Below are 24666 nucleotides of genomic sequence, written 5' to 3' on the forward strand. Positions count from 1 at the left end.
TTTTGTTTTTTTTTTTTTGAGACAGAGTCTTCCTCTGTCACCCAGGCTGGAATGCATGGCGCTATCTCGGCTCATTGCAACCTCCGCCTCCCAGGTTCAAGAGATTCTCCTGCCTCAGCCTCCTGATTAGCTGAGACTACAGGCATGTGCCACCATGCCCAGGTAATTTTTGTATTTTTAGTAGAGATGGGGCTTCACCATGTTGACCAGGCTTGTCTTGAGCTCCTGACCTCAAGTGAGCCACCCGCCTTGGCCTCCCAAAATGTGGGGATTACAGGCGTGAGCCACTGCACCTGGGCCCCCTTTCTTACTAAAATCTAAATTTCATTAAGGTAAGGACGATCCCATCCTTGTCACCAAAAAACAAAACAAAACGAAACAAAACAAAACCACACACAAAAGGCAAAGACAATTTCTGTCTTGTTCACCACCCTATTCCCAGTGCCTTGCATAGGTCTAGCATATAGTAGCTGTTCCATAAATGCCTGTTGATGAATAAACTGATGTTGACTTCAAAATTCATTATTCCCTAATCATTCTGCTGTGCAACTACTATATGAAAACCTTCAGTTTAAGCACAATGCTGTATTATGGACTCAGGTTGGTATTCAGCAACAAGCTTGTTTTTCTATGGATTCCTAGAAATTTTACAAAAATGGTAACAAGTTTCTGGGAGAAGGAATATAAGTCTCAATAGGCAAAAGATAAACATATTTAGTATGACAAAAAGCCAACTTGAATTGGGACATACTAAAAATGCACCAGTGTGTGTTGTTGGAAAAACATTTATTGCAATTCAGTGTCAAAAGTTTTTTACAAAAATATGCCACCGTCTGGTACAAACAACTATAAAAAATCAGTTCATCATGCAAGAAAAGTGTGCAAATAATTTATACAGAAGGACTCAGCTCACACAGTATTAAACATCTCTGCATGTAATTGGTCTAGCTTTATGCTTTAGTTACAATGTTCAACCCCCTCTAATATTTTTCATTTAAAAAAGTACATTAAAGCATCTAAGCTTAGGACACAAGCTGTAATATACACCCACTTTAGCCATGGTGATTGGCACTTAGTAAAATAAAGATGGCACCAAGGGTTCCCAAGTATAGAATACAGCTTGGAGCCTTCTGCTTAACAGACTTGTGCTTCGTTAATTAAACAAACACATCTATACTCAAAGACAGAAAAAGTCGTGTTTAAACTCCAGAAATAATGTAGCAGATGGAGTTTCAAGAAGTTCGGAGTTTTGGAGCAGCCATCGTTTTTGGCCAAATGGAGCGGGGCCTGTTTTGAGAGATTCTCCAGAAAGCTTTGTTTGCTGAGTGAATTCAAGGACACTTTGAAAAATGCCCAGCAAACAAAGTCATGAATATCATGGCCCCTTGCTCCTGGCTGCCTCATGGAATAATCCCCCTTTGCTTAGTAAAAGATGAAGTTTAGCGGAGAATGAATATCCGCTGGGATAGAAATGCACTGAATCTCATAGCTGGTCCTGAAGGAGGAAATGGAGAAGATGGATTAAATGTACCTCTGAGTCTAGCGGAGAGGAAACACCTGCTTTGGAATCTCAGTTTCTAGGAAGTAAGTCACTGCCCAGCCCTTCTGTCTTTTTTTATAAGGGCCGTTTTTGTAATAAAAATGTAAGTACCCAAGGAAAAAATAAAGTTGTCAAAATATGCTGCTTTCTTTATAGCAAGCAGGTTGTACTCACTGGAATGCCACATTCACAACAGAATCAGAGGTCTGTAAAAACATTAGGTGGCTCCTTAACTTCTCCAGTAAGAATCAGGGACTTGAAATGGAAATGTTAACAGCCAGATGCCCAAGGCTGGGCAGTCTCCCATGCCTTCCACAGTGAAGGGCTTGAGAAAAATCACATCCAATGTCATGTGTCCCCAGCCACACCAAAAGGTGCTTGGGGTGGAGGGCTGGGGGCACACAAGGTCAGGCCTCAGGAGGCCTCAAGTTGGCATTCAGCTCTGCCACTGAGTACCAGGTGGGCTGACGCACGTCCCCTAAACGTTCTGGATCTCTTCCTCATTGTGAAAGGCAGAAGCTCTAAGTCTAAAGTCTGGGGTAAGAGTTTCCATTCTTTGGAAAACCAAAGATGGTTACTCTCCTTAATGAAACTGAGAAGAAAGTATCTACAGAAAACACTGAATTTAAACAAATTATGACCTTGTTTGTTGAAGCCATCAAGGACCCAAGATATATCAAATAACAACATCTCTGTATTGGCCTAGAGGATCAGAGTGTTTTGAGGTCTGTTTAAGCACTAATAGGATTTTAGGCCAGCATCCAGTCAGAAGAGACAGTTCACAGACTCAGAGTTGGAAACAGATTAAAAAAAAAAAAAAAAAAAAGATGTCAACATAGAAAATGATGATAGAGTTTAGTTAAAAAAAATTCACACATAAAATTGCAGTTAAAAAATTCACACATAAAATAGTGTTTGCATAGCAAGACATTATTGCCTTTCAGCCTGGCAGAAAAACATAAACTCAGGTGTATATTTTATAATAAACATTGTATTGAATGCTAAGAATGATATACTGTTGAACATCTCTTGAATGGTTTGCCTCCTTGTAAATCATACCACTTGTTTAGACAATTGAAATTCCAAGCTCTTTCTCTTCTCCCATATAAAAACAACAGAAACAAGGAGCCTCTGTTAGTAGCAAGCTCTTCACGGGAAAGGGTATGTGAATCCACAAAGATGAGAACTGTGGCAACAGCATAAGACACACCCACTACCTTGCTGCCCGAGTGCTAGTAGAACCTGCTCTAGCATTCAGAGTTTTGCAGTGCAAACCCAGTCCCTCTGACATACATCTTCCAAGCCACTGCAATGTAAACCTGATCATCATTAAACAAAAATCATCTCACAACTGATACACTGGGGATGCTTTCACCTAATAGCTTTTGTTCATTTCTGCCATTTGCCCTCCAACTGATTTGTCTGCTCAAAATAACAGCATTGAATGATAATGCAATCTAGTTTAAAATGCCATTGGATTTTTTTTTTTTCCGGATCTTGCTCTAGTGTGAGCACTCCTGAGCTTCACATATTCTCCTTGTCCCAAATGCAAGGGCTTACTTACTCTCAAGAGACTCTAGGCTCACTGCCCATAAACCTTTGAGTTGGACCAAATCTTAACATCCCTGTGGATTTGCTCATACTGCCCTGGGCAGAACTCTTTCCTTCTTTGGAAGTCTGAATTACTTCATATTTGACATCTATTTTGCAATTCTGTTTTACAGGGTTTAGGATGGGGGTAGGTAGGCACAGGAAAGAGAGTAGAGCATTATCTCTTTTCCAGCAATTTCCATTGTCGTGCCCCTTCTGACTTTTAGACCAGCAGTTCTGAGACAGGGATTATTTGCTTTTGTTTGATAGGTCAGATTGTCTGGGACGGTTTGCCAATAGAAATTCTATAAACTATTATTGTTCAAAGAGCAAGAATTGTCTTAACTCTCTTCACTTATATATGAGGCTCTGGCCATACTTAACAGATACCACGTGGCACTAACCCAGATACGCTGTGCCTGCTGTGCTCTTCCCATCATCCCCACACAAGCCACAGCATCAAAGACATGCCATTTCTATTCCTTTCCCCCTCCCTCTCTACCTGCCATTTCCTTCCTTATTCTCCTCTTCCAATGAAAGAGAACCATAAAGGTTGATTTATTCTTCATTTTCCTTAAAAAAATTTCCTTGACTCTGTCATATACCAACTCCAATAACACCAAAGGACATGGGGAGAGCCCACCAGCACCATCTTGGTAAACATTTAAGAAGACCGTAACCCTTCTCTTGGGGCAGGGGTCATCTTGCCAGATGCACATGGTTGCCTGGGGTTTATAATACAATCACGTGCACTGCTGTCAGTCTAAATGAGACCAGTGTCCCAGTTTTGTGCTGACAGTCCACAGCAGGCAATGTTTCTGGGACTGCAAACCTGAAGGCAACGAGGAGTTTCTACTTTCTTGATCAGCATGAAGGGGCAGAGATCGCAGTTGGTGGCAACATGTGGAAGGCCACGAACCCCGAAATCTAAAAATGTCACTGAGAGTCAAAGGTTCCAGAGCTCTCTCAGTGATGGCACACCCAACTCTACCCCATGTCTTTGAGGAGGCTGAGAAATTGCAGAGTACCTGACAATTATGGAAGAAGTAGCTTTTTATTCAACAGTCTAGGTTCCGCATTCCCAATGTGAAATTGATTCAGGGGGAGAGGGACTACAAAAAAAAAAAAAAAAAAAAAACAACACACACCTTAGATAGTATAATGGTTCGTGACCTTCCACAGCTCAATCTTACCCAACAAAATCCTACTCTTTCATATTTACTTTTCCTTATTAGGGAAAATTTATATTCAATGTAATTTTTTTCTCCTTAGGGAGATGATAATGAAAAAAAATCGGAGAAATCCTGGCGTAGCAGAAACATTGCAAAGTGAGGAGCACTGAATAGTAGGTTCCTTCTCTTCAGAGAGCCGATATGTGGGTTGTGTGCTATTGAGGGCAGGGGCTGAAGAGGTGTTGTATCATAGCTTGTCTCTTGCCTCATTTCTCTCCGTGCTTAGCCATCTTTCCCCCTTTCCAGGTCACCCCAAAGGTCAGTTCTTAAAGATACACTGTTCCTCAACTTGCATGTGGATCATGTTCCTATTTCTGCTTCACTTATTTGCCAAGGGCATGCAGGGTGACAACTTTATTTGGGGGGGGAAAAAAAGCATATACAACTGCAAATATATGTACATTGTTGTAGGAAAGCAACAACATTCTGTAGAAAGTAAAAAACTGGGAGTAGATCCCTCATCTACTCCCAGCAATATTTTACAATGAACTCATTAGGTCCTGAGATTTCCTTTCTTCCACAGTTACCTGCTGATATTTGTCTCGCAAAATCCCCTTGGGATCTTCCTGTTTTAACTATCCAGCCTGGAAGCAAGTTTAAGATGAACTTGTGGTAACTCTCCTCCCTATTAGGCTGGAACTCCAGCCTTGATTTTTAATCACCTTTGCAAAAAGCCTTAGCTCAGATGGACTCATTTTGATGTTGGACCTAAAGAAAAGAAGCTCCTCAGCTCATCCCCCTGGCGAGGGGAACAGCAACTGGTAAGATGTTTAACTGGCTGATTGTAAAACCTGTCTTTCGAGCCTCAGCACTTGGGCCCCACTCTGTCCACAGACACAGGCTTATCCATGAAGATATCCAAGGAAGAAAGTTAAGCAGGAATAAGAAAGTCTTCACAGCTATCGATTGGGTGACTAATTCTGTCATCTTTTCTGCAGCAGGACTTCCTCTAGGACGGCTTTGGTTTTGTTTTGTTTTGGAGACAGGCTGGAGTACAGTGGCACGATCATAGCTCACTGCAAACCTCGAACTCCTGGGCTCAAGCAATCCTCCCCTGGGACTGTTTTAAGTTGGCCTTCTCCTCCCCCAAATGAGCTACAACGTGACAGGAAAAAAGGAACGTGTGCTTTTGGGTTGTTCTGGTAAACAGATAACTCCAAGGAGGGCCCTGTTTGCCTGAAAAGGAAGTGTGAAACCTGATGAGGGCTGCCTCCAATATCCCTTTCCGTTTTAAATCACTTTTTATAGTGATGAAAACACTTACAAGAAAAACAGATACTGCCTACTGGATCACATGCGTTGTCAGAGAGGGCACGCTACACTTTTAGAGGTAGACCATTGTGTGGTATCTCTGTAGGGTAAGGCTCTGTGCCCATGCAGGTTTAGGATGGGTGGCGCTTCCTTCGCCTTCTCAAAACAAACGCCAGATCAAACCCCAAAGCCCAGGGATTTCTCCTATGTAGTTTTCCTTCTTCTTTTCTCTTTTCTAAACAAATTTTCACATTGTAAACAAAGCGTCCTATTTTGTATTTGAGTTTTGCCGCCTTCTTCCTAGGGAACTATAAGGGAGTTTCTGTGACCATTAAGAGGATTCCATTTTCACCGCTGAAACAGAATTATTGCCCTTATAGTCTTGCTGGCAAATTGTTAGAAAAAAAGTTTATTTACAGTATTTTGCTTTTCCATACCAATTCTAGTGAGAAGTTCACATTCTTAAATTCCCAGTCAGCAACTGCATTTCTCCCCTCCAAGTCCTCTCCGTGAGTTATCTCTGAAGTTCCAGGCCAATGTTTAAAATGTATACTATTTACAAATGAAGTGTCCAAATGCCATATTCCCAGCTCTCCAGCCAGCAGGGGGACGCTTCTGAAGTGTTGTCATGTGCTGGGATTCAGAACTTGAACAAGTTGATAAAGTCCTGGGGTGAAAGTGAAACGGAGCAGCTCTCTGGGTTATTGGCAGTGCACGGATGGTCAGTGCCCTGGAAAGGAACACACGGTTAGCTTCAAGTTCTCAGAGGCCTCTCATTGGCTTTTGGCACCAAAAGGCATTTTCCAACTTCAAAGCAATGATTCTCTGTCAATAATGCTGCCCCAGGCCTAAATGTTGCATGTTCTCACTTGTATGTGGGAGCTATAAAAGTAGATTTCATGAAGACAGAGAGTAGACTGGTGGTTACCAGAGCAGAGAAAGGGAAAAGGAAGGGGATGCAGAGAAATGGATCAATGGGTACAAATACATGGTATGATAGAAGGAGTAAGACCTGCTGTTAGATCAGTAAGTGAATGTAATTTACAATAATCTATTGATTATTTCAGGCTGGGCGCGATGGCTCATGCCTGTAATCCCAGCACTTTGGGAGGCCTAGGCAGGTGGATCACTTGAGGTCAAAAGTTCAAGACCAAGCCTGGCCAACATGGCGAAACCCCATCCCTACTAAAAATTACAAAAATGAGCCTGGGTGTGGTGGCATGTGCCTGTAGTCCCAGATACTCAGGGAGGCTGATGCAAGAGAATCGCTTGAACCTGGGAGGTGGAGGTTGCAATGAGCCGAGATCCCATCACTGCACTCCAATCTGGGTGACAGAGTGAGTGAGACTCTGTCCAAAAAAAAAAAAAAAAAAAAATCTATTGAACATTTCAAAATAGCCAGAAGAGAAGAACTGGAATGTTCTAGCATAAATAAGTGACAAATATTTAAGATTATGAATGTGTCAAGTACATGGATTTAATTTTTACAAATTACATGAATTACATTATCACATGGACCCTGAAACTATGTATTACACGTCAATGAAAAAATTTTATAAGTCTGGAAAAACTAAAAGCTATGTGTTTCCATGTGTAAGTGTGTGTACTGGTACACACACAGAGAGGAGGATTTAAGGGTGGGTGAGTGGAATGCAGAAAAATGTAAACATAAGAAAAGTGAAGAAAATGGAGGTCTATGAAAGTCTGTCAGACAAAGGGAACCCCCACCCTCCCAGGCACTGAATCAGTTAACCCTCAGTTTCAGCTGGGGGCTATGATGGGGAAGACGCGGAAAGGCGCTGGCCTCACCATGCTGGCTGGCACTCTTGGCTCTTAGGGACGGGCTGGGGGTCTGTGGCAGCCACCTCTGAGACACATACCTTCCAGGAAAGGATGTGACAGTGTTTGCAGAGCTGAAGGGTATCTCCATACTGCTCTTTCCTTGGGTAACATCGGACAAGTTTGAAATACATCTTCTTCCAATCCAGCTGCCCTTTGTCTGACAGAATTAATCGTTTGCGGATCTAAAATATCAGATGAATAAAAGAAATTGCAAGAGAGTTTGTCAAGAAGATGGCTTGTGGTTTTCTGGTTCTGAAAAGGTTGACTCTCACCCTTTCCCCCTCTTTTCAGCTCTACAATAGCGAGGGGAGAACTGTCACTATATAAACAAATACCTTCTTAGCCCTCCTCAGTTAAACAGTAGCTTTTCACCAAGCTTAAAACAAAACAAAACAAAACAAAAAAACAGGTGGCTGGTGACATGTTGCTAGTGACCTTTACTAAACTGCGGCTGGATGGTCCTTTAAATTTTAAGGGATCTCAATAAACAACTTCAATCTGTTCTTTGCTATAGACTTGAGTGATCATTTCCAGGGAGATGCAGTAACTGCTTGGCACCAGGGCTCTAGTTTATATCTAAATATTAGTGGATTCATGAACAGAACTTGTTGAACTCACACATCCATATAAAGAAACTGGAAAAAGACCAACAAACTTGAGGCAGCATGATGAAGGGAAACAGGCTTGGAGTTGGTGTCTGAAGGTCCAAATTCAAGGTCAGGGCCAGTTTCCTCACCCAAAGAGCTACTTCATTAATTTGGATATGTCACTTAGCCATTTGTGGCTTTAGTCCCTTCATCTGTTTAAAGTAGGTACAACAATACCTATCCTTCCCTGGGCCATTAGAATAAAATGAAATAATATCTATGAAAGTACTTTAAGGCCGGGCGCGGTGGCTCACGCCTGTAATCCCAGTACTTTGGGAGGCCGAGGCAAGTGGATCACCTGAGGTCAGGAGTTCGAGACCAGCCTGGCCAACATGGTGAAACCCTGTCTCTACTAAAAACACAAAAATTAGCCAGGCATGGTGGCGCACACCTGTAATCCCAACTGCTTGGGAGACTGAGGCAGGAGAATCATTTGAACCAGGGAGGCAGAGGTTGCAGTGAGCCGAGCCTGTACTATTTTACTCTAGCCTGGGAGACAGAGTGAGATTCCGTCTCAAAAAAAAAAAAAAAAAAAAAAAAAAGAAACAACAAAAAAAGTACTTTAAAGCACTCAGAAAATATAAGTTATGGGGTTACAGAAAAAAAGGATGGGTGCCAATTTATGGTTTTTTTGAGTGAGTTGTAAAATGAGAATAGGTTAAGAATGTAAGTTTAATTTTTTTCATAAAAACTACCTGAAAAACACACACACACAACATCTCTATTTAAAAACTCAAGACTGGGTGGGCATGGGGGCTCATGCCTGTAATCCCAGTGCTCTGGGGAGGCCGAGGCAGGAGGACCGCTTGAGGCCAGGAGTTTGAGGCCAGCCTGAGCAACATAGAGAGACCCTATTTCTACAAAAACAATAATAAAAAAATTATCCGGTTGTTGTGGCATGAGCCTGTAGTCCCAGCTACTCAGGAGGCTGAGGTGGGAGGGTCGCTTGAGCCCAAGTGGCTGAGGTTGCAGTGAGCTATGATTGCATCGCTGCACTCCAGCCTGGGCCATAGAGCAAGACCCTGTCTCAAAAAACAAAAAACAAAATCACAAAACTCCTTCAACTGTCATTTTTCAGTCAAACCAGGGAACCTGGAGTAGGGCGAACCCAGACCTGAGGCTTGAGCAGGGCACCAAGGAAGCTTGGGGTGGGGGCCGGAGAAGGAGGGTGGGAGGAAAGCCCGCTGGGCCTTGCCGACCTGCCGCTCGGAGAAGTGGTACTGGCAGAGTTTCTTCCACAGCAGCCGGTCTTCGCTGAGCACGTGCAGGTCGGGGGCCGCCTGGCCCAGGCTGACCAGGTCCCGCCCGTCGCTCAGCCTCTGCATGATGTTCAGTTGTAGGCACAAAGGCAGGTCAGTGAAGGTGAGGCCTTTGAAGGCAGGCTGCAGAGAGAAGGGTGACAATAGGTGGGGTGCCAGAGAGCAGCGATTCACCAGGCCACACCTTCTAGGCATGCAGCTGTCCCCCTGTCCTCCACCCTCAAGGCAGTTTATTGATAAGAGGTCGAAAGCAGAGTAAATCTGCCCATCCTAAATGCAGACACGAGGCCATGGCCATGAGCCACAAAGAACTGTGTGGAGTGGGCTGAGCTGAGTGGTGCCAGAGGGATCTCCCTACATTTCCAAAGCTTGAAACTTTCACTCTTAAAGACTTTCCAAATGGTGCATGTGCTTTACTCAGTTCACACAGTTACAAGATTTGCTGCTTTCCGGAAGGCCTCACTGCCCTGGATGGAGTGGCCCAGACTGCCACCCCAGGTCCCATCTCTCTGGCCGCCTTCCAGACCTCAGGTCCCTCCAAGTAGGTTTACTCACTGGCACCTAAACACACCCGACTCAGCCTGACCTCAATGCCCTCGCCTCCCCAGTCCTCTCTGCTCAGCCACGTGGTCGTCCTGCTCAGATCCAGTTCAAACCTACTTCCTCTGAAAGGCCTTTTCTGTTTTTGTGACTCCCTTACCCACTGCACCTTCCTAGAATTCCTAGGATGTCTTTGAGACACTTTTTGCAATATCCTTCTTTTTGTCATGCAACATGGGCTTTTTTTCTAAAAGAAACTTTGAAAGGAACATTCTTGCTGGAACTTAAGCTCTATGAAGGCAGGAATTTTAATCTTTTTTCACTACTGTGTCCTGGGTGTCTACAGGAGTGCCCAGCACATAGAAGGCACTCAACAAATACCTGTGGAATGAATGAAGCCCAAATAATGAAATAGGTAAAAAACAACACGAAGACTCTGTGCTGGGGTGTGTGTGTGTGTGTGTGTGTGCGTGCACGCACGCACACTGGGAATGGCAGGTCCAGAAGCCCTTGGCCCAAGCTCCACCATCCCTTGAGACATCCCTATTCTAACCGAGGCCTCAGTGGAACATTGTGAAAACTGCTGGTCTGTGGATAATACCTTGGCAATTAATTGTGAGCTTCTCCAAGAGCTTCTGGTACATCCCTGAACTTACTAATATATTTAAGCCTTTATTGTTTTAAATTTTGATGAGCTTATGATACCCTGCCCAGATCTACATCAGCAGGGTCTCATTTTATATCCCTTGTAGACCAGCCCAGCACAAGCCACCTCTCCTGAGTGTCTACTATGGCCTGGTGCTGAAGTTGCTGCAATAAGCTCTTTAGGCTGGTGAGAGACCCAGAGGCAGAAACAAATAATCATAAAATAATATAAAATAAGACAGTAAATGCTGTCATGGAGGGAAGCACAAAGCTCTGTGGGAAGGATCTGCACCTGGGAATCTGCACATGTATTTGCTGATGTGTCTTGAACAGCAACAGGATGCTGCCATCCAGATAGGTCAATAGACCACCTGGGACTGTGGCTCCTTGTCCTGCCCCTGCTGGTTCTGGGTGAGCTCTTGATTTTGGACTACTCACATTTTTAGATCAATGTTCTGTGACCTCTGAGAGGTCACAGGGGAAAAACAATACACGATGAAGAAACCCTCCCTTAGCTCAGGGGAAAATATCCTGAGAATGGGTATCAATTTCCCTGCCCAAATTTTTACAGGAGCCAAACTCTGTATGAAGCACATCGAAGCCCAAACACATGGAGGATTCCAGGAGACACTAGGTCTGGGCAATTCTCTCCTGTGTCTCCGGCAAGGCTGGGTAGGCAGGAGGTGGGGAGGGAGCAGTGGCAAGGGGCCTTGGGAAGGCTGAGCTACGGAGAAGAATGGGAGGTGCAGGGAAGGAACACCAATGGACAGGCAGCACATCTGGATCCCAGCTCCCCTGGGAAGTCTCCCCATGTCCAAAATGAATGGCTTAGAAGACTCTGAGGATCCCTCCCAGCTCCAACAATCTCAGATGTAGAAGGACTTCAGCCTCCTGTTTCATTCAAAGTATCTATGACTTGACAATTTATACGGCTCGGTTCTACCCCAGGCTGCTGGGCAGAACTCTCAATTGTTTGCAAACTTCAGGTCTGCCAACCGCAGAAGGCCGTAGACCTATTTATCATTTTTCATCTGCTGCTGATCATATGAGCTCATAAAACTGCCATGAGATTTTCTTTTCGTTTCCAACACTTCAAAGCCTCTACTTTTTTGGTTAAAACTCCCAGGCCAATTATTACATTAACTCCTACTAAAGGCAAGTCCACTTGGCAGAGTTCACTCTGTCAAATTTTCAAACCTGAACTTTTCCAAAATCCTTGCCCAGACCCCATGCTGAGCCCTTCCTCCTGGTAAGTGGTTAACTGCTTACATGCCTCCTCCTTTCGAATACAAATGTATGAAAGAAAAATTAGTCACTCTCGCTCCTCTAGTCAAGCATTCGGCTAACATCCATTCGGGTCTACGTCACTCCTCACGTGCTTCAAAACAGTGCCCTGCCCACCACATACTGTCACTGTATTTGATTTTTTCCCCCCTAAGACCCAGTTCTCTTAATTGCTTTCCTTCATTCTTTATTATATTATTTTGCCAATAAAAATTGGCTCCATAGAATTAGATATGAAAATTTCGCAGGAAAACAAGATTTTATGCTGGGAGGAGAATGACAGAATTTTGGCAAAATAGAAAGCATTTACTCTGAAAGTCAACTTCATATTTGCATGTAATAATGTACTTCTCTCTGGGTCAAACTGTTAAAAAAAGTAAGTTTTAAAATACAGTCCAGACTGAAGTAATTAAGTCTTTTCTCTTTCTCTCGATTTCTCCTTCCCCTGGAGAGTTGAGCTTCTGTGTGGGGGCTGGGCGCAGTGGCTTGCGCCTGTAATCCTAGTACTTTGGGAAGCTGAAGCGGGAGGATTGCTTGAGCCCAAAAGTTCGAGACCAGCCTGGGCAAGATGGTGAAACGCCATCCCTACTAAAAATACAAAAATTAGCTGGGTGTGGTGGTGAGTGCCTGTAGTCCCAGCTACTTGGGAGGCTGAGGTGGGAGAATCACGTGAACCTGGGAGGCCAAGGCTGCAGTGAGCTAGGACCATGCCACTGCATTCTAGCCTGGGCAATGGGAATAAGACCCTGCCTCAAAAAACAAGCAAACAAACAAACAAAAAAACCAAAACAAACAAAAACAAAAAAAGAAAAGCCCTTTAAGGCTCTGTAGGTTCCAGTACAGCTCTCAATATAAGGAAGCCAAGGAGGGTTGGGACAGAGGACAGCGGGAGGAAGGTACAGTGGTTGAAAGCACAGCCTCTGTGGACAGGCCTGGGTTCAGTTCTTGTGCTACATCCTACTGAGCATGAGGCCTCAGCCAAATTATTCTTAACTACTTGTTCTAATTGTTCTCATTTATAACATGAGAAAAAGCTTATCCTCCAATGTTGTTGGGTGGGGCGGATGAGATAATGCATAGAAGCACTCAGTGTAGTGCCCAATAAATGCTAGTCACTGTGAGGGCTCCTACTTACAATTCTTCACTAGGTGAGTTAATCAATACATGTAAAGGACTTAGAAGAGGGCCTGCACAGAGCCAGCCCTTAATAATAGCAGCTGACATGTTTACAATATTTACTGTACATTAGGCACTGTGCCATTTGCTTTCTATATATTAACTTATTAAATCTCACACCATGGCTATGAGTTGACACTACTGCAACGATTTTCCAAATGAGGAAAGTGAGGCATGGAGAGACTGAATAACGTGCCTCAAATCCTGCAGTTGGGGCCGGGCGTGGTGGTTCATGCCTGTAATCCCAGCACTTTGGGAGGCTGAGGTAGGTAGATCACTTGAGGTCAGGAGTTCGAGACCAGCCTGGCCAACATGGTGAAACCCTGTCTCTACCAAAAAATACAAAAATTAGCCGGGCGTGGTGGTGCATGCCTGTAATCCTAGCTACTGGAGAGTCTAAGGTGGGAGAATCGCCTGAACCCAGGAGGTGGAGGCTGCAGTGAGCTGAGATCGCGCCACTGTACTCCAGCCTGGGCGACGGAGACCCTGTCTCAAAAAAAGAAATCCTGCAGCTGGTAAATTATCACCATCATTCATAATACAGGGCCATGTTTTCCAGCTGTGTTCTTTTGAACACTGAACGAGTACTCAGGCAGGCAATGGGAGGAGACTCCCTTTCAACCATTCATTCATTCAACTCAGATTTACTGGCTGTCTCCTGCTCTGTGCCAGGAACAGGGAATAGATGGGTAATGTCCTTTCTTTGTGGAGTTTATAAGCCAGTGGACAGAGACAGAAAAGTACACACACATTATAGACAATTTCAGATCATAACTGCTCAGAGGAAGGTGATATGATGGTGATGTCCATAGATTGGATGGTCAAAGAAGGCAGCAAGCTTCAAAGCCCTGAGGCAGGGCCAAGCTTGGAGAGTACAGAGAATGACTTGGCTTGGCTGGAGCTCCTCATGCAGAAGAGATAGTGAGTGAACTTCCGTGTTTGATCTCTTCTTCGTGGGATCTCATTGGATCAAAGAGAGTTTTTTAAACAGCTGGATCATTGGATAAATAGTTGGAAGAAAGCTGGATTGAAAAAGTTTGGAAACTCAAGCAAGCTTTGACATTTTAGGAATATGGAATCCAGGGTTCTGGCCTCAGCTCTGGCCGTAACTGCTGTCTATCGCTTGGAAAGTCACTGGGCATCTCTGGTCCCCACTCCACCTCCACTCCAAGAGGGGTAACAACAGCTACGATAGCTAGCTCCGAAGAGTGTTGGTGGATCAGCTAAGAAGGCTTCTGAGCATGTAAGCCTATGGCAGTGCAGGGTATGCGGGCAGATGTGGCCAGGAGGGGTCCTTGGAGGTGGACAGAGGGAACAGAGGCAAGCTCCAGGCAAGTGTGACCATCTAGAGTTTTTCTTTTTTTTTTTTTTTTTTCCTTGAGATGCAGTCTCAGTGTGTCACCCAGGCTGGTAAGTAGTGGCGTGATCTCGGCTTACTGCAACCTTCAACTCCTGGGTTCAAGTGATTCTCCTGCCTCAGCCTCCCGAGTAGCTGGGACTACAGGTGTGCACCACCACACCTGGCTACTTTTTGTATGTTTAGTAGAGATGGGGTTTCACCATGTTGACTGGGGTGGTCTCGATCTCCTGACCTCAAGTGATCTGCCTGCCTCGGTCTCCCAAAGTGATAGGATTACAGACATGAGCCACCACACCTGGCCAACTGTGACTATCTAAATGGGTGTTCTGAAGTTGCTGAAGGGAAGTGCCCTTGGGACACATGGGACCCGCTTGTTTATATCACTGGCTTGGCAGTTCTCTCTTGGTCTTAGAAAAATCCTAGTCAGTCAGTCAGTCTAGGCCATAGAGAATGCCAGAAACCAGGTAGAACGTGTATGTGGGTTTTCTGTGAGAGAGAAGCAGGGAACTTGGGTCTCACGTTCACATGGTCAGATTATGTGCTTACACTTGAGATGTAGGAATGGGGTAAATTATTGGAATCAATCAGGTAAATGTTCATAATAAATATGTACATTCTCTTAAACAAATCAAATACGTGAGATGATTTCTGAAAGATGACTTGCATCTGTGCTCTGCTCTGTGTGTGTGTCTGTGGGAGCAGCGTGTAGGTGTTGTAACCTACGTGACTCTAAGGAAGTCATGTAACTCTGAGCCTTCGAATGATTCTGTTTCACAGCTTAAAAAGCAAAGGGACAGAGAGGTAATTACCAGTAAAGTCATGAACATGCATTCTAAAAACTTCATCTAGTAAAAGAGTTATTTAAAAGCAGTCAAAGGATTTCTTCCTGCTACCTTCTCCTGATACGAGGCAACCTCAAACTTTATCAGTGTGGGTCCCGGAAACCACTTAAGCCAGTTACAGTCTGTGATGAGATAAGTAAGCAAAGTGCTACATGAGCCGCCTGAGTGTGTCTGTCCATTAGTGAGTCCTAAGAGATTGCACCAGCATCTTCCTCCTTTTTTTTGTGCCTTGGTCCTCCTGCTCACTATTAGGGAGACAAGAGCTGAGGGCCAAGCTAGGTTGTGAAAGCCAAAAGGAACAACTGCTATAGATCGCCAAACCTCACTGGTAACAGAGGGCTTTTCCTTTTTGCTTTGATAATTGTTCATCATTTTCTCACATGCAAGCTCGCAGACTTTAATCAAAGGCTTCCTTTGTCATAACTACTAATCATCGGAAGTAGGATTTTAAAAGGCTGGTACCAGTTCTCCAAGCCTTCCCAGCTCTGTTATATTCAAGACAGCAACCTAAAGTGGCAAACAACTCATCCTTTATGAGGATATGAGCAAAGAGACATCTCTGAACCCCGCTAAAGATTTCAGCAGCAGGGCTGCTTCTCCCCAAAAGCCCAGTTTCCAGCTTTCCCACGGTAGTTCACCAGGCTGCAATCTTTCATGTACTTTGATCCCGTTTCGCCAAGTTTTTCTTCCCACCTGCCTTTATCAGGAGGTCCCCCAGCCCGCCCTCAGCACCAGGACAAAGCAGCAGATCAGAAAAGACCAGACTCTTCTGTCCCGGGAGTGAATTCAAAGTCTTGGCGAGGCTGTTCAGTGTCTCCGTGGAGGGACCCACTGCTGGGAGGAGGCTGGGCCTCCCGCTTACCCTGGTGATCTGAATGTTGTTCAGCTGCTGCTGCCAGTGGAGAATCGTCTCCATCCGATACACCCACATGTTAATGTTCCCGACCAGCACGGACTTGCCGACTCTTTGGACCAGTGTACATAAGGACGTGTAGAGGGTCTGGAGTAGTTCCCTTATGAGTCTAATGTTTTGCTGGTCTTCAAGGACTTGAGTAGGGAAGAAAAAAATAATCAAAGTTATGATACTGGAACACCCTGTATTTTACACACGAGCTTTTCTCTGTCTCTATTCCAGTCATGTTACCCAGGCACTGCCTCTGGGGATATGGTTTTCTTCCTCACGGGTGTTTACCGTACGGTTGGCCAAGCTTCTGCACTTGAGATCAAAAGGTAGAGTTTCCATGATCTAGGTCCCTCTTTGTTCTCTTCCCTCTCATTTTCTATAAAGCCTCTTTCTCTTCATTGTTCTCCCAGCAGCCATGGCTCAGCTGATCGGAGAGCCACTCCTTTTGCCCAGAAGTGAACCCCCTTTAGGACAGTCAGTGGAAGGAGCATGGTTTCAGGGGTTTGGAGCCTGGGTTCTAATCCTGTCTGGCTGACTCTGTGTGATTATAGACAAATCACTTCTCCTCATGGGCCTCAGTTTCTCCACGTGTATAATGAGTCAGGTGAACCAGAGACCTAAGGTTCCTTCCAGCTCGAATAGTCTATGAATCTATTCTGACTTTGTATACGTGTCGATTTTCTAGGAATTTGGGACCCGGAGGCTCGGGAGCCAGTGTTGGGACCTGTGTCTACACTGAGAAGCCTACGAGGCTTTTAGTAGGGCAAGTACATGGTCCCAAAGAAAGGACAGGAGGGCAGGAGGGCGACGGTCTCACCCTTTGCCATGAGGATGCGCTGCACCCCCTTCTGAACTGGAATTTAGTGCCTCTGAAATGTAGCTGAAGTTGTTCATTTCATCCATTCACACATCTTTAAATCTAATGACATGTCCACTCTATTGGAAAATCCATCTGCCCACCTCCGTGCCTATTAAAAGGGGCGAGAGAGTGACAGAAGGCTCACCTTTCAGTACCACTTTTTCCAAAATATTCATGAAGTTCTTTTGGGCGATGCCACTCAGGGATGTGAGCTGTGACTTTGCTATCAGCTCCAACAGCTGAGGATAAAAATAGAAGTTGCCAGGCTTAGAATACAGAGATATTTTTCTCCTCTAATCTTCACTTTTGAGTCCCATGACACGTGGATACAGACTGACAGGGAGAGATAAATGGCAGGCAGGGCCACAATGCAATAAAAAGCAGATGCTCAGAGTGAAAGATAAATGGGGTAATTCAAAACCCAGGATTGGGCTGAGTATTTAATTGCTTTTCTTCTTTTAAATATAAAGAATTTTGGCTTCAGCCAGGGCTAATTCATTCTACTTGTCCTACTTCAGCAAGTGAAGCTGACGTATCCTGAAGGGAACAAAATCTCCCATGACCTGTGAATGGCTGAGTTCTGCAGAATCACCTCCCCAGGGGAATTCTTCTGCCCCCGCTTGAACTTCTTCCTTATTGGCACTGACTGCTCACAAGGCACCTAAAGCCCATGTTCAGCAGCCACATGCACTTTCCATGGAAGTGGAGAGTCTTATCCTGATACCTCCTGCTTCTGCAGTGTTCAATAAACATGTCTATTAATTAGACTCTTTCATCGCACTTAAATTTCTGTAGAAAGATGCCAATCACAGGAAGAGAGAGAAATGCAGGGATGTATTTTATATGATGTCACTGTGGCTAAAAACTTGGATCATTGTAGCTCTTGGCCTTAGAATCAAGTCTTGATTTGACCATGTATTAGCTCCGTGAGGATGGGCAAGTTACTATATTTCTTGGTGCCCCACCCAGTCTGTTCACCTATACTAGTAATACGTAGAGTCTTTAATACAAGGTTGAGTATTTAATACCTTTAATACAAGGTAGAGTCAATAATACAAGGTTGTTGTGAGTGATAATAGGAGAATGCACATAAAGCCCTCAGCAAGTGCCTGGCACTAATCTGGTGCTAAACAGAGCATTTCTTTTCTTTTTTTTTTTTTTTTTTTGAGATGGAGTCTTGCTTTGTTGCCCAGGCTGGAGTGAAATGGTGCAATCTCAGCTTACTGCAACCTCCACCTCCCGGGTTCAAGTGATTCTCTTGCCTCAGCCTCCGGAGTGGCTGGAATTACAGATGCCTGCCACCATGCCTAGCTAATTTTCTTTCTTTCTTTTTTTTTTGTAATTTTAGTGGAGACAGGGTTTTGCTGTGTTGGACAGGCTGCTCTCAAACTCCTGACCTCAGGTGATCCAACCGCCTTGGCCTCCCCAAATGCTGGGATTACAGGCATGAGCCACCAAGCCCAGCCAGTTTGTTTGTTGAAAAAGTATGTCCCATTCCTACCACCCCATGATCGCCAGACAAAAATAAATGAAGATAATAACTGAGGTTAGTGCATACTTTGTCCAATCATTTTTCCTTCTATAGCAAAATTCTTTACTGATGTGGCAAGATTAAAAAACAAATACAGACAGGGTGCAGTGGCTCATGCCTGTAATCCCAGCACTTTGGGAGGCTAAAGTAGGTGAATCACTTGAGGTCAGGAGTTCAGGACCAGCCTGGCTAACATGGTGAAACCCCGTCTCTACTAAAAATACAAAAAATTAGCTGGGCATGCTGGCACATGCCTGTACTCCTAGCTACTCAGGGGGCTGAGGCAGGAGAATTGCTTGAAGCCAGGAGGCAGAGGTTGCAGTGAGCCGAGATTGTGCCATTGCACTCCCACCTGGGCAACAGAGCAAGCAAGGCTCCATCTTAAAAAATAAAAAAATAAAAAAATAAAAAACAAAGATCCTATTGTTGAAAAATGAAACTTTAGACCGGAAGGAATTTTAAGAGACCATCTAGTTCAATCCACTTAACAGATGAGCAAAGGGAGGCCCAAGAGACCCACCTTATGAGCCACTCCACAACCAGTGAGGACTCAGCAGAGTCCTTCTCAACACAGGAAAATAAAAGAACACACTTCATGCATTCAAAGGGTTAACAAACAAAAGAGGTTGATATAAAGTGAAAGTAATTAACTTCATGAGACCCCACCAGGCCCCCAGAGAAAACTATTAGGCTGGTGCAAAAGTAATTGGGGTAATAAGTAGCCTGAGACTCAGTAGACTAGACGTAGAGAACCGAGACCCCTCCTTTACATTGAAGCTAGAATCTTCGCTGTTAGGAAACTCTCGAAGAGAATTTCATCTCCTGGCTAGGTTTCAGCCCGACTTCATTTCAGGTCAATAAACACTGAGTATGACACTGTGGTGGGCACTGGAATCAAGGCCAAGGGAAGAAGCAAGATGAAATTTGAAAGACTGGGTTGCAGAGGAGAATGGAAACTTTTGGATCAACAGCCTAGGCAATTCAGAGCACCTCTGCTTCCACGGCATTTGTGTAAAAGTTTTGTCCCTCTGGAGTCCTTTAGGAGCCTGTTAAACCATACACAGACTTTTAATTTCCTGAATGTAATTTTACTTTACATATAAAAAAACCCACCCCAGTCCAAACTCCTTTTTCTCCCTGCTTCTGTATCTTTTCCACATGCAGGGAGAGAAGAGGCCAGCTGACTGGAGGAGGAGGTAGTTTGTTACAATCAGTACTGGTGATCTAGTCTGAAGTCAGGAGCTCACCGAGTGTCTGCTAAAAGAGGCAGGACATCAAAACACCAGTAGAGACCATGGCCATGGGCGGTGACCACACTGAATTCTGTGGTTTAGCTTTGCCACCAACCAGCATGTGACAGTCAAGAGAGGAGTGAAAATGGCACAAACGGACTGACTAAACCTTTCATGTATCTCCCTGACCAACAGCAAGATTTAGAAGCCCAAGATGATGGTCTAATAATACCCTGATCCTCACATGACCAGCATGAAGCAGATGAAAGAAAACAAAAGCCTTGGGTCAGCTCTTGAAGGGCAATCGCCTGTGCACTGTGACTCATCACCGGGTAGGAGGTGGGGCAAGGGGTTGGGAGGAAGGCAGCCAGAGCACTGCCTGAAATCCATCCAAAACCCAGATTCCATGTGACTACCATCTCATGAGGGTGTCAGTTTTAATCTTGTCAAAATATGCACGAATCACAAGGACAAGTAAACTCTCAACACCATGACTGTGCATTGGAGGAGAAACGAACTGCCTTTTGGTCTGATTATCTTCTCTGACTAAGGAGAAGGAGGAATATAGTAGCAAAAACTTGTCAACTGACAGCATAATGACATGTTAACCATTCTGGGCTTCATCCTATCTCAAGGGAAAGTCCCTCCCGACCTTTTTTTTAACTGTCAGAAAGTTGTGGAGTCAGGAGAAAGAACCCTGGAATAGGAGAAGACCTGGATTCTCTAGCTGGGTGACCTTTGTAACTGTCATTCATTTAGCAAGTATTTTCTGAGTGTCCACCCTGTGCTAGCATCGTGGTAGGTGACAGGGACATGACGATGAAGACACATGATCCCTAGACTCATGGAGTTTGCTCTCCAGCCTACAGTGTAAGTCATTTAATCCCTCTGAACTCCTGATTCTTCATTTCTAAAATGGAAATAAAAAGACTACTTACTTCACAGGATTGCTATGAGAATTAAGTGAGATAAATATGTACAAATCCATAGTAAATACCAAACCTAAGGCATTTTTATTATAAGGTATTCTTTCTTTCCTTTTTAAACTCCAGTCTTTTTGTGAAGTTTAAAGTTGACATCAGGGGTTGGCAAACTTTTTCCGTAAAGTGCTAAACACTAGGTGTTTTAAGGTTTGTGGGCCACGTGGTCTCCGGAGCAACTACTCCACCCTGAAGCTATAGCACAGAAATGGCTATAGACAATGTGTCAATGAGTGGGCATGGGTGTGTTCCAATAAAGCTTTATTTACAAATCAGGTGGAGGGCCAGATTTGGCACCTGGGCTGTATCATAGAGTTTCTGGTATATATCATAGAGTTTAAGAGTGAGGGCTCCAGAGGCAAACTGTCTGCCTCAGTTTTCCCACCTGCAAAATATGCACAGTAATAGCACCTACTTCAAAGTTGCAGTGAAGATTTAATGTGTTCACATAGCATTCATAACTGTGCTTGGTACAAAGAATATACTCGATAAATTATTATCATTAGCTTTTACCATAATACAGAGCATTACCAAGTAAAATTATTGCCAGTCAGGAAATACTGAGTTAACAGGGCAAATACAACCCATTTAAAGACCTTCGGAATTGGCTTCAATTGTACCTCTTGTCAAACAAATGCATATTTGTATTTCAGTTGTACCTGTTGTCAAACAAATGCATATTTGTATTTCAATTGTACCTGTTGTCAAACAAATGCATAAATGCTTTCACACTGTAATATTCCTTTCTATCATTTTACTATGTTGGTGATACATTTAATAGCACCCTATCTGTTGATAAAAGTTAATGCTGATACATTTTGTGACTTGCATGGTTTTTCTACCATGGAGTCTTATTTTGCTAACAATAACAATAACAATGGGGTGCTTACTATGTGTCAGCAACTGTGCTAAGCACTACACATGTGTAATCTTGTTTATCTTTAACAACAACCCAATGAGGTAGGTTCTCCATTTAACCAATGAGGATATTGAGGCTCAGAGAAGCACTGACCTAAAGCCATACTAGCAGTAGCAAATGGTGGAGCCAGGACTTGAGCCCAGATATGTCTAACAGAGAACACATTTTCTTTTTTTTTTATTGAGACAGCCTCACTCTGTCACCTAGGCTGGAGTGCAGTGGCACAGTCATGGCTCACTGCAGCCTTGACCTCTGAGGCTCAAGTTATCTTCCCACCTCAGCCTCCCAAGTAGCTGGGACCACAGGGGCACACCACTATGCCTAGCTAAGTTTTTTATTTCTATTTGTAGAGACAGGGTCTTCCTATGTTACCCAGGCTGGCCTTGAACTTGTGGGATCAAGTGATCCTCCTGTTTCAGCCTCGCAAAGTGCTGGGATTGCAGGCATGAGCCACTGTGCCTGGCAGAACACATATTCTGACAGTTTTAGGACTTCAGTTTGTCAAGGCCAATCAATTTGCATGGAGGGCCAAATTTTACTTCAAAAATGGGAGCAATACCATTTATTGTTGTGTTCTGGGGAAACAGAGTCTAGAAATTTTATATAATATTATGCTGTGACTGGTAATCAACTTTTAATATTAAGGGCGCTATAATGCCCAGAAAGTGCTAACAGCACATTTAGGATGAGGCAACTGCTTTAGGTAAACCACAGGGTCTGCTTTCCGCATCAGCATCACTCTATAGGCCCAGAGCTACTAGGTAGTGATGTATGGAACTAGTAGTGAAGAGAGCAGAATTTACCGACTTTTAAATTATTTTTTTATTTTTGAGACAGAGTCTCGCTCTGTTGCCCAGGCTGGAGTGTAATGGTGCGATCTCAGCCCACTGCAACCTCCACCTCCCGGGTTCAAATGATTCTCCTGCCTCAGCCTTCTGAGTAGCTGGGATTACAGGTGCTCGCCACCACACCTGGATACTTTTTATATTTTTAGTAGAGATTGAGTTTCGCCATGTTGGCCAGGCTGGTCCTGAACTCCTGACCTCAGGTGATCCACCTACCTTGGCCTCGCACAGTGTTGGGACTACATGCGTGAGCCATTGCGCACAGCCCAAATTTATCGATTTTATTTGTGTTAAGAGAGCTGTGTGCCTAGGAAAGTAGGTTTGTATCTAGCAATCTGTGTACCAAGATGACTTAGCCAATTGGATTCTTTGCCCCTAGCCACAAGAGAAAAAGAGAACAGAGGAAAATGTCTTGTTTGGAAGTGGCTGCTTGTTTTTGACTGGGCAAATTTTAGCCCAGGTGCCAGTAATTTGTGGCTATGTTTAAAAAGAGGCAGGGGGAGGGAAGGGGAAGGAGGAGGAGGCTTCTCGGCTCCTCTGGAATTCCATGGTGTCATTATCGTGTGGGCACTCTGAGCATCCGGCATGATCTGCAGTGACGAGCTGTGCAGTACCAGGAATGGCTCTGAGCTACTGGAGGGAGGGATGGTGGTCACCGCATGCTGAAACCACATCCTGCCCTTCAGCTTTGGCTCATGCTAGTTCTGGAGGCAACGAACAGGAGACAAATCTAGTTGCAAGCAATATCGTCTAGCAAATCTCAGAGCGGATATGAACCAGAGTTTGAAGTGGTGTGTGCAAGATGAATGGGCAGAAGAGAGATTTCCCTCTTATCTCACTACACTCGTGTCAAGAGCAGGCTTCTTACGTCTTCTTCCCTACGGTTTATTTTAGCATAGCATTCATAGTTTTAAAAATCCATCAGTTCACATTACTTCTTTGCTTAAAATCCTCAAATGGCTTCTCCTCGCACTTAGGAAAAAACTCAAGCTCCTTACCATGACTGGCAAGGTTCTCCCTGATCTGGTTTCTACTCCTTTTCCAGCCTAGTTTTGCACAATTTCATTCTGCTCCGGCTACACAGGTTATTTGTCTCTTGAATAGGTCAAGCTTATTCTCACCTCTGGGCCTTTGCCTCTGCCACATCTTTACATGCTCGGCTCCATCCCATCCCTCAGGTCTCAGTTCAAATGTGGCCTGCCCCGGGCTCAGAGGACCCCTTCCTGGCCATCTTACGTGAAAGCCTCCCTGTTGCCATCTTCACCTTACTATGGTTTCATTGTTCTTCATTGTTCCATTTATGCACATCTGAACTGGTCTTGCTCACTTACTTGCTGATGGGCTAATTAGGATGGAACCCTCAAGACAGCAAGTGTTGTCCCGTTTCCCACTCTACCCCCAGCCTGGTACATGGTAAGCACTCAACAAATAGTGTTTTTTTTAAACATACATTTGTCTTTTTGAATCAAAGAGTGTTGTAGCTGGAAGGGACCCAGGAAACAGTTTACCCAAATTTCCTCATGCTACAGGTGAGGCGGCTCATGATGGCCAAATGACGTATCAAGGTCAATGGCGGATCATCTGGCTGGTCAGGCTGATATTTGTATGGGGACTGGTTCAGACTGATGCTCCAGGAGTGGCATGGGCCTAGGAGTAAATTACTTATAATGCAAACGTATCTCAAAAGCTTTCCAGAAGGGCAAGCAGCCTGAGATCTGGAGGGACAGTAAACACTTGGGCTTTCAGAAGCATCAACAAAAATAGCAGCTTCTTCTACCTGTTAGTTTAAAAGGACAAAACCACAAGGCTCTTGCCTAAGTATACTCTATCATTCTTTTTTTTTTTTTTTTTTTGAGACGGAGTCTCGTTCTGTCGCCCAGGCTGGAGTGCAGTGGCCGGATCTCAGCTCACTGCAAGCTCGGCCTCCCGGGTTCACGCCATTCTCCTGCCTCAGCCTCCGGAGTAGCTGGGACTACAGGCGCCTGCCACCTCGCCCGGCTAGTTTTTTGTATTTGTTTTTTAAGTAGAGACGGGGTTTCACTGTGTTAGCCAGGATGGTTTCGATCTCCTGACCTCATGATCCGCCCGTCGCGGCCTCCCAAAGTGCTGGTATTACAGGCTTCAGCCACCGCGCCCGGCCTACTCTATCATTCTCATACAGAATTGTTAAGAATAAGAACACAATTTA

General features: G+C 44.4%; 1 protein-coding gene across 2 annotated transcripts in view; it reads right to left on the minus strand.

Moving 5' to 3' along the window:
* Positions 1-769: 769 nt before the first annotated feature.
* FBXO32 (F-box protein 32) overlaps positions 770-24666 on the minus strand; it is a 43655-nt gene continuing 19758 nt past the window's right edge. The window contains exons 5-9 of one of the 2 annotated variants that reach the window (XM_023224361.2): positions 17117-17210; positions 16071-16255; positions 9302-9484; positions 7494-7637; positions 770-6343 (exon numbers count right to left, since the gene is read on the minus strand). In XM_023224361.2, the coding sequence (XP_023080129.1) occupies positions 6254-6343; positions 7494-7637; positions 9302-9484; positions 16071-16255; positions 17117-17210 (696 nt within the window). In that variant the 3' untranslated portion in view covers positions 770-6253. The remainder of the gene's footprint in view (positions 6344-7493; positions 7638-9301; positions 9485-16070; positions 16256-17116; positions 17211-24666) is intronic. The other variant, XM_023224370.2, reaches the window with a different exon arrangement.

The sequence above is a fragment of the Piliocolobus tephrosceles genome, chromosome 7 (genome assembly GCF_002776525.5).
Source record: "Piliocolobus tephrosceles isolate RC106 chromosome 7, ASM277652v3, whole genome shotgun sequence".
Lineage (NCBI taxonomy): Eukaryota > Metazoa > Chordata > Mammalia > Primates > Cercopithecidae > Piliocolobus > Piliocolobus tephrosceles.